General features: G+C 44.3%; 1 protein-coding gene across 1 annotated transcript in view; it reads left to right on the forward strand.

Moving 5' to 3' along the window:
• Positions 1 to 15,452, forward strand: part of RBFOX2 (RNA binding fox-1 homolog 2) — a 170,800-nt gene that overhangs the window by 151,897 nt on the left and 3,451 nt on the right. Inside the window, exons 8-12 of the mRNA XM_075722115.1 lie at positions 953 to 1,006; positions 1,158 to 1,250; positions 2,368 to 2,500; positions 7,872 to 7,911; positions 12,961 to 13,037. Coding sequence (XP_075578230.1) covers positions 953 to 1,006; positions 1,158 to 1,250; positions 2,368 to 2,500; positions 7,872 to 7,911; positions 12,961 to 13,037 — 397 coding nt within the window. The remainder of the gene's footprint in view (positions 1 to 952; positions 1,007 to 1,157; positions 1,251 to 2,367; positions 2,501 to 7,871; positions 7,912 to 12,960; positions 13,038 to 15,452) is intronic.

The raw sequence follows: 15,452 nt of genomic DNA on the forward strand, positions 1-15,452 counted from the left end.
CAGAGGAAGGGTATGGATTTATGTAAATAAAAATACCTGTGTGATTGCTAGCTGAACAGCTGAGATCTTTCCTGAAAGGAGTGCTTTGCGGAAGCCAGCCCAGATGATGATGTTAGCTTTACACCGTTTGCTTCTCTCCCCAGATAGAAAGGTGGGGGGTGACGACAGATACATTTCTAGATCTGACTGGGAAATGTGTTCCTCCTCATACCCCAGCGATGACTTCCTTAGGCACTATTTTCTTGTAGGTTCTATGTTGATGATTTGCAGTTCTTGCCAGTTATCCAGATGATACTAAAATCAATTCTCTGGGAAAGCTTTCACCTGAAAAGCAGCATAAAGAAGACAGGAAATACTAAAATAATACAGAGAGGAGAAAATGTGAGCTGAATAGGCTGAATTGCTTTTCTGCACCGTAGTCGTGTAATTCAGTTAGTGAGAAAATTCAGACACTGTTGTTTTTTAGCAGATCTCTAGCAAGTAAGACAGAAGGGTGTTTTGAGAATTTAAGGCTATAAATTGACTTGCCCGGGATGACAGTCTGGGCCAGTGGCTTTAGAGAGGTTTTGGATCTGCAGCGTTCCCGGTGAAAGCAGAGAGGAGCTGGAGGAGCTGGCAGCAAGGTTCATGCAGGGAACGCAGGGTCGCACGGTGCTTGTGGCGAATATGCATATAAGGTAGTTGGCATTCCCTCAGCGGCGCCTCTGCCGTGCTGCAGATCAGCTGATGTTTTGCTGTTCCCTCTGATACAGCGACCTGTACCTAGAACTTGACATTAGAAAAAGGCAGTTGGCCTCCATCTACACCAAGGGGGATTGAGGCGAAGCAGAAATTGGAAAGAGCTGTGCATGTGAAGCTGGGGCGCACGCAAGAGACCGTTCCCCCTACCCACGCTGCCCGCTCCTTCTCTTGGTGTAGATTTTGGCATTCACTGCAGTCTTTGTTGTTTCAGGTTGGAAGTTGAGTCCTGTGGTTGGAGCGGTGTACGGCCCTGAGTTATATGCAGGTAGAGCTTAAGTAGACACTTCCACTTCTGCCATTTAACTGCAGTGGTGTTTGTTTATGTTCTCAATCTGCTGTTTCTTTATAACCTTTTTACGTTTGTGTTTTTTTTTTTTTTTTTTTTTTCTTTTTTATTCTTTTTAAAATTAAATTAGCGTCCAGCTTTCAAGCAGATGTCTCGCTGGGCAATGACGCCGCAGTGCCCCTGTCAGGAAGGGGGGGTATTAACACTTACATTCCTTTAATCAGTAAGTAGCCCCCGTTGGCCCCTGTATTGTTACTGTGCTTGAGTTAATGATGACCTGTTACCTTCTCCTCTCCAGTCTGTATAATATATACTTGAAAGGATGGGTCTCGCTGGGAATGAGTTTACCTTGAGCCAAAGTATACTGTGCAGTGGCTGTAACTTGTTCATCTGCAGTGTGTTTCTGTACTGGTGAATGGGTCTTTCTGAGTGATGAGGAAGCTGCAGAACAAGGGGAGGGTGTGTGTGAGGAACAGGCCATTCCCTTGCCCCCCCTCCCCCTTTTGCAATCAGAGAAACCAAACAGACAAATCCCTAAAGTACATATTATACAAGCTGCTAAACTGCAAGTCTGCAGGGCCCCCAGTGGCATGCACCTGGACACACATTGGGTTGGGTTTGCGCCCTGGGACTCCTTCCCTCTCGGTATCTGTTTATTACGTGTTTGCAGATGCCTCCTGAGGTTTTACATGACTTCATCATGAGCCAGTTTACTCCAGTGTAAAGCGTAATAAAGCAGGCCCCACTATATATGGAGCCAGTTATTGGTCATGCTTGTTAAATGAAGGTGGGCTCTCAGTAAACTGGCACTATGGGAAATCTCTGCTGCTGTTATATGGGCTATCTTGTCTTTCAGGCTTTAAAATGAACATACAGAGGATTGGGTGGCAAAGAGTGGGAGGGGAAAGGAGGGAAGAGACTGATGTAAGTTGGTTGACTTTAAGGGCCTCTTGACAAATTATTTTAAAGAGCCTCTGCAGTTTTGGAAGAGCCGCCTGCTATATTGATAGTAACTCTCTGCGCTTCTCGGACTCTAACCAGACTGCATGGCGGTGTCAAAAGGCGGGGGGATTTGTACCCTGTTTGTGGTGGGTGAGGCATGCCAAAGCATTAACCTCTTGCATGCCAAACCTCTCTGCAACCCCTCTTCCCCCAAAGGCCATGGTGTAGCAGGAAGTATGTATCTGATGCTTGCTGGGTTATAAGCATGCCCCTCTGCAGGATTGATGCAAAATGTCCCACCGCTGTGGAGCTATTGTGTCACTTTGTTTGAAGCAGACGGTTGTTCTCTGGGCAGGAGCTCGGATCCTTTTCACCCTCCACCTTGTCTGTCTTTACAGTTCCAGGCTTCCCCTATCCAACTGCAGCCACCACAGCAGCCGCGTTTCGGGGAGCCCATCTGAGGGGCCGAGGAAGGACAGTGTATGGGGCAGTTCGGGCAGTACCTCCCACAGCCATCCCTGCCTACCCAGGGTAAGCATTGGTCACGAGAGCAGAGTGCTCTGCACAACCGTGTCAAATAGCTGATTGGTTAACCAAAAAATAACTAGAATTGTCTGGATGGTGAGAGTCAGGATATTGCTAGTGCCAGAGCATTCTGCACACTATGGCATCCAGTGGGGGAAATCTAAATTTTTCCACGTTAAGTTCTTGACTGAAACAATTTTCAGTACTTGCAACAGCGTAAAGCGCTGATGGATTCCTTCTTACAATTTCTCAAATTGTCTGTGTGGTCTTCGTCACCCATTGATCTATATATGCTATAGCGCTGCTGAGAAGGACGCAAAGAGAGAAGGTCTAAAATTTCCAAAAAGGTTCTGCTCTTTGCATTCCATTTGTGTTTTCATATCCAGGAATGAGGAATATTATCCATTACCTTCATGCCTCACCATCTGGCAGTAGGACACAGAAGAGCCAGTTACCCACAATGGATTTGCTTTCTTTGTTGGAGACGGTTTAAAAAGGTTTAAAACAAAGATTAATCAAGTCCATTAATTTAAAGTTGGGAGTGTTTGGGATATAGGGAGAACGAAAGTGCAGCGTTCTTCTAACTGTTACGTGAAGCAATGGTGAATGCGTGGCCTTAGCATTCTTTGCCCTCTGACTTTTCACTAGTAATGCAGTGGAACAGATGCTGTTACAAAAGAGTGGTCTGTTTAAAAATACAGGGCACTAGGTTTGTATGTGAGTTTTGGTTTGGGTTTTTGTTTGTTTAAGTGCGATGGAACAACAGATAAATCGGTAAATCCCTTCCAAACTGTCTTTTTTGTTAATGATTTTGAGGATGCTTTATGCATATTGCCTGTTGCTGGAATTTTACTTGCCATATTTTCCAGGAAACTTCTCAGAATAGGAGTAGGAATGAATCCTCCAACACAGAGAAGTGGACTGACCCTTTTTTCCTTTAGAATAGCCCCAAAATGGAAGAAAATAAATTAGAAATCTTTTATTAAGAAGGGAGGCAGAAGCCACATACATCAGTGCAAGGAGCTGGCCTGATATATACTGGATAAGCTTGCAGTGCCTTCTGTAGCAGATTAAGTGGTGAGAGCTACTGTGGCCCTTTCTTTTTAGAGTCTAGTCTGATATTTAAAATGAAGCTTAAGGAAGCAAGCTGCAGTACTCGTGTATCTGTCTAGCTTTGCTCTCTGGGAAATCTGGCAATGTTTGTATTTAATTCACCAGAAGACTTTAAACAAAACCTCTTGTCTGAACATGTTGGCCTCCTGAACAGTGTTTCTTCTGGGTTTTCAGATCCACCTCCTTTTGCCACTGCTCCTAGTTCATACTCTGTATCCTCTAACCATAGCCTCTGACCTGCAACTTGTCGGTCTGTTGCTCTAAAAATGACTCAGTCTGGTTTTATTAGGAAATGCTCCACAGTGAAACAGAGAAGCAAAGCTGAGCTAAGTGCTGCTGTCTAGCAGAATATGAAATACTTGCACCGGGGAGGGGGGATGTGCTCTTCATCCCTGGGAGTAACAGCTGGAGCATTCCTAGCAAGAGGCTGTCACGAGTGGTGCACTGGGAGGGGCTCTAGGCTTTTTTTTGATATAAATCCAGCCCGAGTCCCATATGAAAGGTTTATTTCCATTTAGAATATGGGCCAGGCTCCAGTGATTATCCCTTCCAAATACTGTCTCATGACTGTGTTTACTTATGTTATGTTGAGTTTGTCTGACGCTGCTGACTGATTCCATGTCTTCATGGGCAGCATACTACCCAGTAAACATTTGCAGGGCAGCAGTAAACAAGGCAGGGTCACAAATGGCCCAGAACTGTCCCTAGTCCCAAGCACTGGGATGTGATTAATTCTGGTGTTTGACTATCATGATAGTCTGAATCTCTACAAGAGACTTTGTAGAGGGAGTTTGATTCCTTGTGAAATAATACAAAACGTGCTGTTCAGTTCCATGTTGCAGTAACCTGTAGGACAGCCGCCGCTCCGTGCGGGCACTGTTGACCTCCATGGAGCCAGGGGCAGGCACACATTCCTGACACCTTACCCTGCATCAGTTGCTTTCTTCCTGGCCAGTGGAAAGATGACACTGTAAGATTGGTCAGCAATACATGAGTGATCAAGATATAGTGAGTAATGTGGAAGGAGACAGTAAACTGCAGGTTAACTCACACCTGGTAGAAGTAATTGGTTTTCACAAACCTCAGCAGTGTTTAAGTTTTAAGTTACAAAACGTAACGGTATCACTGCATTTGAGAGCTTAGCAGAATTCAAAAAATACAGAACGTAGATTAATAAAATTCATTGGAATTGCCATACTGGATCAGACCTGAGGGCCATTCAGGTTAGAGTAAGCTTTGACAGTGTCTAGTGCTAGATACTCCAGAAGAAGGTGCAAGAAATCATATCGCTCTTAATAGTTTTAACATTTATTTCAGGAACTCAAACTCAGACTCCACTAATGCCTATGTGGAATGTACACACTTACGCATGCACATGGACATTTATCCAGGGAAGGCTATTCATGCCTTAGAAAGCAATTGCTCAGACCGTTGGATAGTCACCTGAGCCTGACCTCAGAATAAAAATGCAATCTTCAGTTTATAACCTAGGAGGTATTCAACAGAAATAAGGAGACCTTATAACCTCTGATATATAGCATGAGTAAAAGCTGTACTGGAATATTGCCCTGATTTGTAGCAGCCATGCTTTCTAAACAAGAATGCTGACAAATGACACTTCAGACCAAAAGCTGTAAGAATTAAGTCAGTCTGGAAAAAAAAAACCCTTGCCTACTGTAAAACTCAAAACTAAATAAGCTTGATCAATTTTATTTCTCAAACTATAGGTTAAGCATTGACTCGTTCATGGTCATTAAGTACCTATATAAAGAGTAGGCTTGCCACAGTAAAGAATAATTTCATCTAGGAGTGTAAATATGTAGAGGATTCACTGATTCGAAGCCAAAAGTAGGTAGAAGTCAGACTAGATAGAAGGCAGTAGGGAGCTTTGGGGATTTGGAGTGTTTTTTTGGTTCCTTTTAAAACAAAGTCAACTGTTGGTACACCTAAATGATATGATGGCTGCTTTACAAAACCAGCGTATTTCTTTTTCTCGTGGATGTGTTTTAGCTCAGCTAGTGGGCTTTTTGCAGATGCCACTGAGATTTGATGGGCTGCTGGACTGCTTTATGCTTCTGGTCAGTCTACATAACCAGAATGGTCTGTCTGGTTCTCAAATGAAGAAATTCTCTCAGTTTTTGCTAGCATTAAGAATCACAAATATGGATATTCTAGCATATAAATAAACCTTGCTAAATTTCAGCCCTGGCAGTTGGTGTCATTTAAGTGCTAACTGAAGGAGAGATGGACGATCCACGTGTGCTTTGTTGTTTAGATTCAGGAAGTCTTACTCTTACCTGTTATTAGTGTTCCTTGCAGTTTGCTCTGGAGAGCTGATGCTAGCATCTCTTGCTGACAGGATCCTAAGTTACAGGAATAGTGGCCTGATCCAATGTGGTAATGCTTATATTCATCCAACTGATTGTGTTCGGAATAACTGTTAAAACTGCTAACCTGTTCATAAACCAACAGTCACTTCCTCTGTCATGCATTTGCCTTTCCTGCAGGAGCAGGTGGAGTATCACTGCTAAAACGCTCCTGGTCCTAGATAGAGAACCCAGCAATGTAAGTCACTGCCCTGGGAGCCAAATTCTTTGTTATGTGGTTGTAAAAATTTAGCTTCAACAAAAATTATCTTATGGCCTGCTTCTCCCTGCTGAAGTGGCTCCCCTCTTCCTCTAACAAGGGTCTCTATCTTCATATCTGCTCCCAACGCTCTTGGAGACCGTAGTAACTCTGTCCATTGGGAATGGAGTGTACTTTTCCTGGGGAAGACAGCAAGACTAAATTATTCAAGCAGTAGCTAACACTGCAACAGATTTTGGTTTTTTTAATTTAATTTTATTTTTTAGTAATAGCATGCAGAATTTTGGCAAGATCTGCTGGGCTTTTTTTGTGTGTGCGTGCCTTACAATAGGTGGGTGTCTGAGGTTGGCAGGCTCTTGGCATTATTTCACATTCCATCTGAGTAAAAAAACGATAATCAAAAGAAAAGCTAGTGTTCCATACCTTTTTTTTCCTTAATGCTACTGGTAAGTCATGCACATCAGATCCATGAACATCACAGATGGCGGGGCTGATGTTTTTTAAAGCCTTGAGTGAGTTTGTGCGGAGCTATTCAGAGTACAAAGCAGGAGGAAATGCCTCATTATGAAGCATATGCTGAACTCAAATGGGTGGGGGGCATCCCCTCTCTTCCTTCCTCATCCTTCCCGACCCCTGTCCCCAGAGCGAGCTGCGTAGTCTTACGCTAGCGAATGCTCTGGTAAGAGTGGCTCTTTGGGAACCCCAGGCTCTGGTTTAACGGTTTTCCTGCTTGAAGTTCTGAGAGAAAGAAAACTATGGCTTAAAGCAGAAAAAGCACCATCCCATGGAAACCCTTCCAGTTGCTCCTCTCTGCTACAGAATAGGTCGTTACTACCAGGGACTCCCACTGCACCTTTCAATTCTTGGACCTTGGACCAGTCACCTAACCTTTTTAGCTCATTATCTCTGCTTGTGAAAGCAATGCATTGTGGGTATTTTTGGTTTTTTCTTTTTAATTACATTTCTCTGTGTTTACTTTGATCAGAATTGATTGACTTGTTTTCCTGAGGTGTTGCATTGGTTCTTTAAGATGCTGAATAATAATACTTTGCATGCTTGTGTGATCAGCCAAATCTTATCGCATGTCTAATGTGCAGGGTAAAAGCAGGTGATGTATGGATGTCAGAAACAAAGTCATGCAGCCCTGTGAAGCTCGAAATACGTAATCATACACAACTCTCTGAAACGTGCTTCTGACATAGGTGACTCCAGCCCCTGTGGGATGCCTTCTGAGGGGCTCCTCGATTTCACACGCCCACTTCATGAAGCCAACGTTTCCATGTGTTTAGGGGCTAACTAAAATCATCCCAGGAGAATAACCAGAGTGGAGGTTTCTAAACCCTTCTTTCTCTTCTTCAGGACATCAGATCTTATTGAGTCTATTTTTATTGTACAAGATGGTGGTTCCCCTCCCTCTCTCCTTTGCATACTGTCTCCCCTTCTGCCCGCCCCTTCCCCCTTTGCATGCCATGGAAGATGACTTGGAGCCGTCTAGCGTGCGTGCGCACACACATTCTCTTGCTGATTTGCTCCTGCCAAAAGCCCAGGTTGTGGATTCATACATCACCTGCCTGTGTAAAACGCATGTGCATGCTGCCGTCCTCAATAACCGGAATGTGTTTTCTGTTCTTTTGTTTTTTGTTTTTTGTTTTTTTGTTTTTGTGTGGATTTTCTGCAGTGTGGTTTACCAGGACGGATTTTACGGTGCTGACCTCTATGTAAGTACACACACCGGAGCCTTCTTGTCCCCAACCCCTGACAAGCCAGCCTTTTTTTTTTTTTTTTTTTTTCCTTTCTTTTGGTTTGTTTGTTTGGTTTGGTTTGTTTTTTTAAATATCATTTACTTTAATTTTCTTCTTCCTTGTGGATATATATATTTATATATTTAGGAATGCAAGCATGCTTCTCTGTCACTGCGCTTGCCCCTGGGTGCAAGAGCTAAGCCTTTGGGTTTCCTGATCATTGCCAGGGTCAGTTTACTGGGTGTCCTGTCCCCCACATGCACACTGCTACTAATCAACCTGAGAGATGATTAGCAAATTAAAATTTCTCTCAACACTTCTCTCGTTTACATAATTTGGATATAAAAATAACAGGACTGGTTTAGCCTCAGACCTTCCCTTTCCTTCTCCCCCTCCACCCTCCCCTTTCTCTCCCCTCTTGGGGCCCTTTCAGGTTTGATTTGTGCAGCCCACACTAAACTGAGCAAGCTGTATGTTTAAAAATGTTCATGTGCCACTGGGATGTGGAGATTATCCCTTTGGGGAAGACACTGGCACTGATTAAAAATGGAGACCGAGATGCTAGAGTGAAAACTGACATCTCATTTCGCTGGTAGAAATGGTGCCTAAATAGGCTAGATTCTCTCGCCTCCTTGGGGAATTGTAAAGAACAAATATGTGGAGATGTTCGGTTAGAAGAGTCAGCAGCCTCCCACATCTGGGAATTAGCTCTGATAGCACAGGAGGCTTTGTCCTGTCATTGTCTTCGTCCTACCCAGCCAGTCTGTACTGCAATTCTCCAGGGCATCTGTGTATACGTAGGTGGGTCATGGATGGAGGGATTCTGACTGGCCAGTGAGAAAAGCTCTCCGATGGGGAACTGTTGCAGAGCAGCTGTGGTAGGAATATGCCTTCCAAAGCCAAAACGTTCAGGTCTGCTGCTGCCATCGCAACTTGTGGCCTGCCTAACTCTAGCAGAGTTCCCTTTTGTGGTACTGTAAGTAACGGCTCTTTGGAGCTGGGGCAGTTTTGTATTGAGTAGCGGCGCAGTCATCTGCATGGATTTCACACCCCTGCTCCTTTGAAGGTGCTACACCTGACATTTATAAAGAGGACCCTGGGGTTAGGCTCAAGATAGTGGATGGAATTGGCCTTTGGATTTTGTTGGCTTATATGGAGGGTCAAGTCTCGTAAAGGCACTTTTCCCAACACAGTTACAGCAGTTGGAAGACATGCTCTTTGAGCATAGAGATACTGGGTGTATTTCTTCATTCTTACATATACTATCGTGCGCGCAGTCCTCTAAAAATTGATCTGCCTAGTCAAGTGTTCCTTTATAAAACTGTGGCAAGGACTATACAGGGTTCTGGGTTTTCCTGCCTCACTCCTAAAACACCATCTTTGCAGACTGCTGAGTTTGCTACGGCAGTTAAGCAAGCAAATGAGCAGTGCTTAATGCCCCTTCCCTCAGATTATGACACATAAGAGGCTGTCATGTTGAAAAGGAAGACTGGCCAGGGTTACTTCCTATTTCTTTTGAGAAAGCTCCTTCAGAGCTTCCATTGCAGGTGGGGAGGAGAGGCTTATTTAACATGTTTTAAGGACAGAGACTTCACTAATGAAGAATCCCTGTAAGCACTTGGTGCTGCAGTGCAGTAGCATCACGTAACACAAAACCAAGCTCCCACATCAGGTTAGGACCATTAGGTGGACTTCTGACAACTTTGCTGTTGGTGGGTCTGGCCTCACTGTCAGAAAGCAGGACGATAGAAGAGGGGACTCAGCAAGGTAGATGGTGGTGCTTTTTCCTATGTTACTGCTGCCCAGAGCCCTCCAATGGAGCTCAGGAAAAAGTTAACATAATTCAAATGTGAATTTACCCTTCCAAACAATTTGCTTGGCACAGGTGGAATGATTACAGTGTCCCTGTGCCCCACTGATCTGTTGTGCTTTTCACTGCAGTGCTTATGTCTCTCTGGTTGCTGTGAAAGGCTTGTTCAGATTGTGGAGGGGATGGCAGAGGGTGCTTCAGTTAGGACTGGGTGGAAGGTTAAATTGAGGTTCCCTTAGGTCTTCTGAATCCCTAAGGTTGTGTCAGGAAAGGGTGGAAAGGAGCTGATCTGGCAGGGAGTAGTTAGCAGCAGGCAAGATGAAGGGGAAGTGTCCCAAGTTCGGGCTGCTTTTTCTGCATACATGTTATGCACCGATTTCTCATTTTCCTCCTCCTCCTCTTCCTCACTCCTTTTTTCTTTCCTGGGGCAACCATCCTGCTAGCCATTTCTTCTGTGAAGAAGGCATTCCATCTCTTGTTGGATGCGTCCCACTCTGGCAAGACACCTGAACTCATAAAACAACCTGCCCCAGGATGCAGAGGGCTTCATTTTGGATCCTAAGAAAGGTTATCTTTCTTCTACAAATGGGGTCAATCTGGGCGGCGGGGGGGAAACCCAAACAAACCCACCCATGCGAAGACTGCTCCTGCCTGTGAAAAGCGTGCTTGCATCCACTGGAAAGAAAAGGCTGGTGAGCCCCGCCGCGGGCTGTTTGTATGATTGTTTCTTTCCACAGCTGTGTTTTTTTGAACTGCTCTTCCTGTGTTCTGTTATAGAATAGTCTTACAGGAACCAATCATTAGCGCTAAAATACCTCAGGTAGGAGTGCCAGTGTGACCTGCCAACCGATCAGATTGTGGATTGCAGTGGAAAAAACTGAATTATACTAACCATTCCAGCACCACATTAGAGATGGGAACAGAGGCTTTTTTAGGGCAGCGCAGACTCACGTGTGATCCGAGCCCCCGCTATGGCAGGGCGGCGTGTGTCCAGATTTCACACCGAGTAGCATTTCATTCCAAAAAAAAATACTAATGTAAATTCAGTGGAAGGGTTAACAAGGTCATGCTTGTCCCATTACCATGTAGAAGCACCTGCTGCAATGGACACCGTTGTCCTGTCACCTCTTTTAATTCATTCATGCTCATTCCTGGTGCACGTATGCCACCCTTCTAATACAGAAATACTGGAAACAGTTCTAGCACTTTCTGCTTCTTAACTTCTGTTATAGGGCATAGTTTGTGGGTGGAGAAGACACATTTGAGACACAACGAATAAAAGATCCTAAAATTGGGCTCGCTGCCTAAACCTGGCAGGTGGTCAAACATTATCTAACTGGTACCATGAGTTACACATTTCTCCAGGGTTATGGGAATGCTTGTGTCTTAGTGGCATAAAGGCTCTTTGGAGTAAAGAGGGCCAGCAACACACTTTGTGCGCCTGTCTCAGGCAGCAAGGGAAAAAGAAAAGGGAGGCTTATACCATAGGATACACTGACATAGTAAGCAGTAGTGTTGCATTTCCTCATGTTCTCATTGGATTGATCACCTAATATGGACCTGAAGAGTGGAAGAGAAGATGGGCTTACTTTGAGCTGAACTGTATAGTCTTAAAGTGGTCATTTATCTACATTAACATGCTCAGTAATTGGAATGCTGCTTTATTTAGGATTGCAGCTTCCTGTGTAAGTTGTTTTGCCATGTTTGTGTTATTTCAGAGAATATATGACAATATTGAAAAAGCTATCATCTAATGTTAAAGAAGGAGTTTAAAAAAATATTTTCTTGCTTCATTGATGAGCCGAGGACGATAACATCACAGAAAAGTAATTTTAAACTTGGGCTTTTGTGAATAACTGAGCAAATATGATTGTCTGACAATTAACATCTGTAGGCTCAAGCGCTACACATTCACATGGGGAAAGGGGTTTAGCACAGCCCCAGCAACACTGGCAGGCTATCCAGAGAAAGAGAACTTGAATTAAGATAACCAACATTTAGGGTTGTGTTCATCTCTCTCGCACGCTCCCCAGACAATCCAAAAGACTGTACCGGAAGGGACCAATCTTGATTTAGACAGTCCTTTCGGTTGTTACTTACTACCCACTAAAAATGTGTAAGCCTTTTCCTTAGTTCCCCTGTTTCCTTGTCGAGGCAGCGTTTAAACTGTCCCTTTGATAGAAATGTCTCTGACTTAACATCTTTGCAAGAAGCTCAGCCACACTCATTTATTTTGAGATGAGGCTAAAGATTTTTGAAAGCTGAACCTAAATGGGTAAACCTGTCCCTGTGGAATCACTTCACTTAAATAGATGGAGTGGGGGTTTGCATGGCTGTCCTGGGTTTCAGGGACTACACCACTCAATGGTGTCTTCTGTTGCAGTTTGCTGTGGCACTGGAGGACCGTGGAGCAGCTAGCAAGGGCTTTATTTTTTTTATTATTATTATTATTTCTTTTATTGGGAAACACGATTGTCCATGTTTGTTGAAGATGCTCTACTCTGTTACAGTTTATATTTACTAGAGTACCCAAAGTGAGTGGCATCAGAAATCACTAGGGGTGGTAGGACCATGTAGCTGAAGTTATGGATGAGCTCTGCATACCAGTTAAAGTTGTGTGTGAACAGGAATAGCAGGAGAAAATAACTGATGCATTGGACAAGCTGAGCAGGGCTTTAGATGCATTGATGGAGTTATAGGTGGGTCCTGGGTTATGGAGAACAGGAGCATCAGCTGAGTAAGGCAACCTGCACAGTGTCTCCTGTGCTCTGTACTGGTCACAGAGCTTGGTGAAAGCATTTACGAAGTAATGAGTAATAGTTGCAACTTTCCTCCTCTTTTCTTCACCCTGTTTTGGTGTATTTGGACCTGCTGGTCATGCTAAATACATCCCCGTGTCAGAAATCCCCCAGCTGTCCACACTCATTGCTCCTATGACAGGAACGTACCATGGCCATTATAATCCCCATTTTTGGTTTTATTTGAAGTACACACAAGTAGAATTTGCAGACCGCGTTGAACTAAGCGGGTCTGCCCGTGCGTGTGTACCTCTATCCTGTGACTTCTTTTTTTTTTTTTTTTTTTTTTTTTTTTAAATTAACAGTAGCTTCAATTTTGCATCAGTGCATGGTTAAAAAGCAATACACATGTCAGCTATTTCTTAACTTCATTTCTCCAATGAATTATTTCTCCTGTTTTTTTTGTTTGTTGTGCAGTTGACTGAAGAAATGTTAACATCCCGCTCTAAATCTCTCAGTGGAGTCTCTGTTCCCTTCTCTGATATAACAGATGGGTTATTGCTTGTTATAATTATTAACATTGTGGTGTGGGACAGGGCTAGGGTGGGAGCCATTTTGGGGGGCGAGGGCGGGAGGCTGCGGGAGTCGTTAAGGTTGGAATGTTAACTCCAGTGGTGACTGACTGTTTCCGTAATAGCAGGTTGTTGTGGCTGCACGCTCTAGTACTTGAGGCTGTGTACTTCACTGAGCTTGTGGTAGAGCCTAGGGCGAACTGCTGTCCCAAGAGAATGCTGGGATGGATAGAACTAGCCAATATGAGTCTGAACGTGGTGACTTTGCTGGTTGTTCTAGCTCCAGATGTCAGCATGCTTAGTTTTTAATTTTGATTAATAAATGTTACGCCATTCCCCCTCCCACACCTGATTCCAACCCTTCTTTTCTTTTCTTCTTTTTTTTTGTTTTGGTTTGGTTTCGTTTCATTTTCCTTTATGAGAGACATGAGTTAAAAGAGAATTACATGATAACCCTTTTTTGGTTTCAAACTGCATCTCGCTGTCATGTTCAGAGATGTACCAGGCACATTTGAAAAGGTTTCTGATCTGAAATGTGGCTGGCCAGTGTGGGGCAGAGTGGGAATCCAGGTGTGCGTTGAAGCCGGCTGCCCTGAGGAGGGTTGTGCCAAGCAAAAATGCCTTGTACGCCATGCCCAAGTGACAGACCCCATCAAGAGTTCAGGAAGCTTGTAAACTTAAGCAAATACTACAGTGGCATTGGTATGAAGTTTTGTCTTTAGTGAGGCCAACGAAGGTTTGATTTGGATTAAGGCTGCACCTCATTCATCTCAGTCATGTTTTGGAGGTGGGAGTAATGGTGGTGCAATGATAGCATGCCAAAACCAAGCTAAACCTCCCCAAACCTTCAATCCAAAATGCAGGGATTGAAACAGCTAGATTAATTAAAAGGGCAAAACTGTACCATGACATCTCTTTCAGGCATGTGGTGATGTTTCAGAGGTGTAGATTTGTGTTGCTCTTTCTTCTGTTAACTAGAAGATTGAAGAGGCTGTAAGTCCTTTTCCTCTGGAGTAGGAAAGGGTCTCCAGGTGTGTTTTGAAGAGCACGTTAGCCTTCATGGGGTTAACACAGGCCCCACAAAAGCCACCAAAATGAACTTAAAATCATTACTTCTAATTTAAAAGCTACCTAGCCCAAAACGGAGCACTGCTGAGCAAGCAGTCCTGTAGTAGAGCTAATCTTGTACTTAGTTACATATATGCAAAAGATCTCTAGGGAAGTGGTAGAGGTATGTTGAGTTGATTCTGGAGGTGAAGAGCATAAGTCTTGCCTTCTGGTCCTTCAAACTCTGAAATGTCAATTGGAGGGGAAAAAAAAAGCAAGCCAGAAGCAAACTGGAATTTTCTGATGTTATTTATGGCTCATTGTGTTGCTGGCAAATCAAAGCCACGGGTCATTTACCATTGCCCCACCCCCCCCACCCCCCCACCCCCCCCCCAAAGTTAACAAAAAGGTGTTCAGAAGTGTACAATAAAGAAGGATCTAACCTGGGCTTCAGAGCCCTATTTGCTGCCTGCCATGCAGCCTTTGGCCCTGGTCTGAAAGGTGGCTGGCCTCCGTCCTTCGTTACTGCAGGGTGTGCAGAGCCGCCCATCTGAGCCAGGTCTTCCTCTGCCCCAAGAGCGCCTTGTGGGAGTTCCAGGAGAAGACTCACAGGTCTTCCTCTGGGTCAGGATTCACATATTGCCAACCCAGCTGTAAGTATGTTTTTAGTAACTACCTCTGTTGTGGTTTAGCCCCAGCCAGCAGCTAAGCACCACGCAGCCGCTCGCTCACTCCCCTTGCCCTGGTGGTATGGGGGAGAGAATCGGAGGAGTAAAAGTAAAAAAAACTCCTGGGTTGAGATAAGAACAGTTTAATAATTGAAATAAAGTAAAATAGTAATAATAATAATAATATACAAAGCAAGTGATGCACAATGCAATTGCTCACCACCTGCCAGCCGATACCCAGACAGTTCCCGAGCAGCGATCTCTCCCCACCGGCCAACGCCCCCCCCACCCCCCCCCACCCCCCCCCACCCCCAGCTTATATACTGAGCATGATGTCATATGGTATGGAAGAGCCCTTTAGTCAGTTTGGATCAACTATTCTGGCTGTGCCCCCTCCCAGTTTCTTGTGCACCTGGCAGAGCATGGGAAGCTGAAAAAGTCCTTGACTAGCATAAGCAGTACTCAGCAACAACTAAAACATCAGCGTGTTATCAACATTCTTCTCATACTAAATCCAAAACACAGCACTGTGCCTGCTAGTAGGAAGAAAATTAACTCTATCCCAGCCGAAACCAGGACAACCTCTTATCAGTGTAAGCATTTTAAAGGCCTTTACTACAGGTGTGTAGCGTGAGCAAAAATGCAGCAACAATACAGACTGTTCTGGCATAATTTCCCCTGA

This window comes from Pelecanus crispus, chromosome 1, assembly GCF_030463565.1.
Source record: "Pelecanus crispus isolate bPelCri1 chromosome 1, bPelCri1.pri, whole genome shotgun sequence".
Taxonomy (NCBI): Eukaryota; Metazoa; Chordata; class Aves; order Pelecaniformes; family Pelecanidae; genus Pelecanus; species Pelecanus crispus.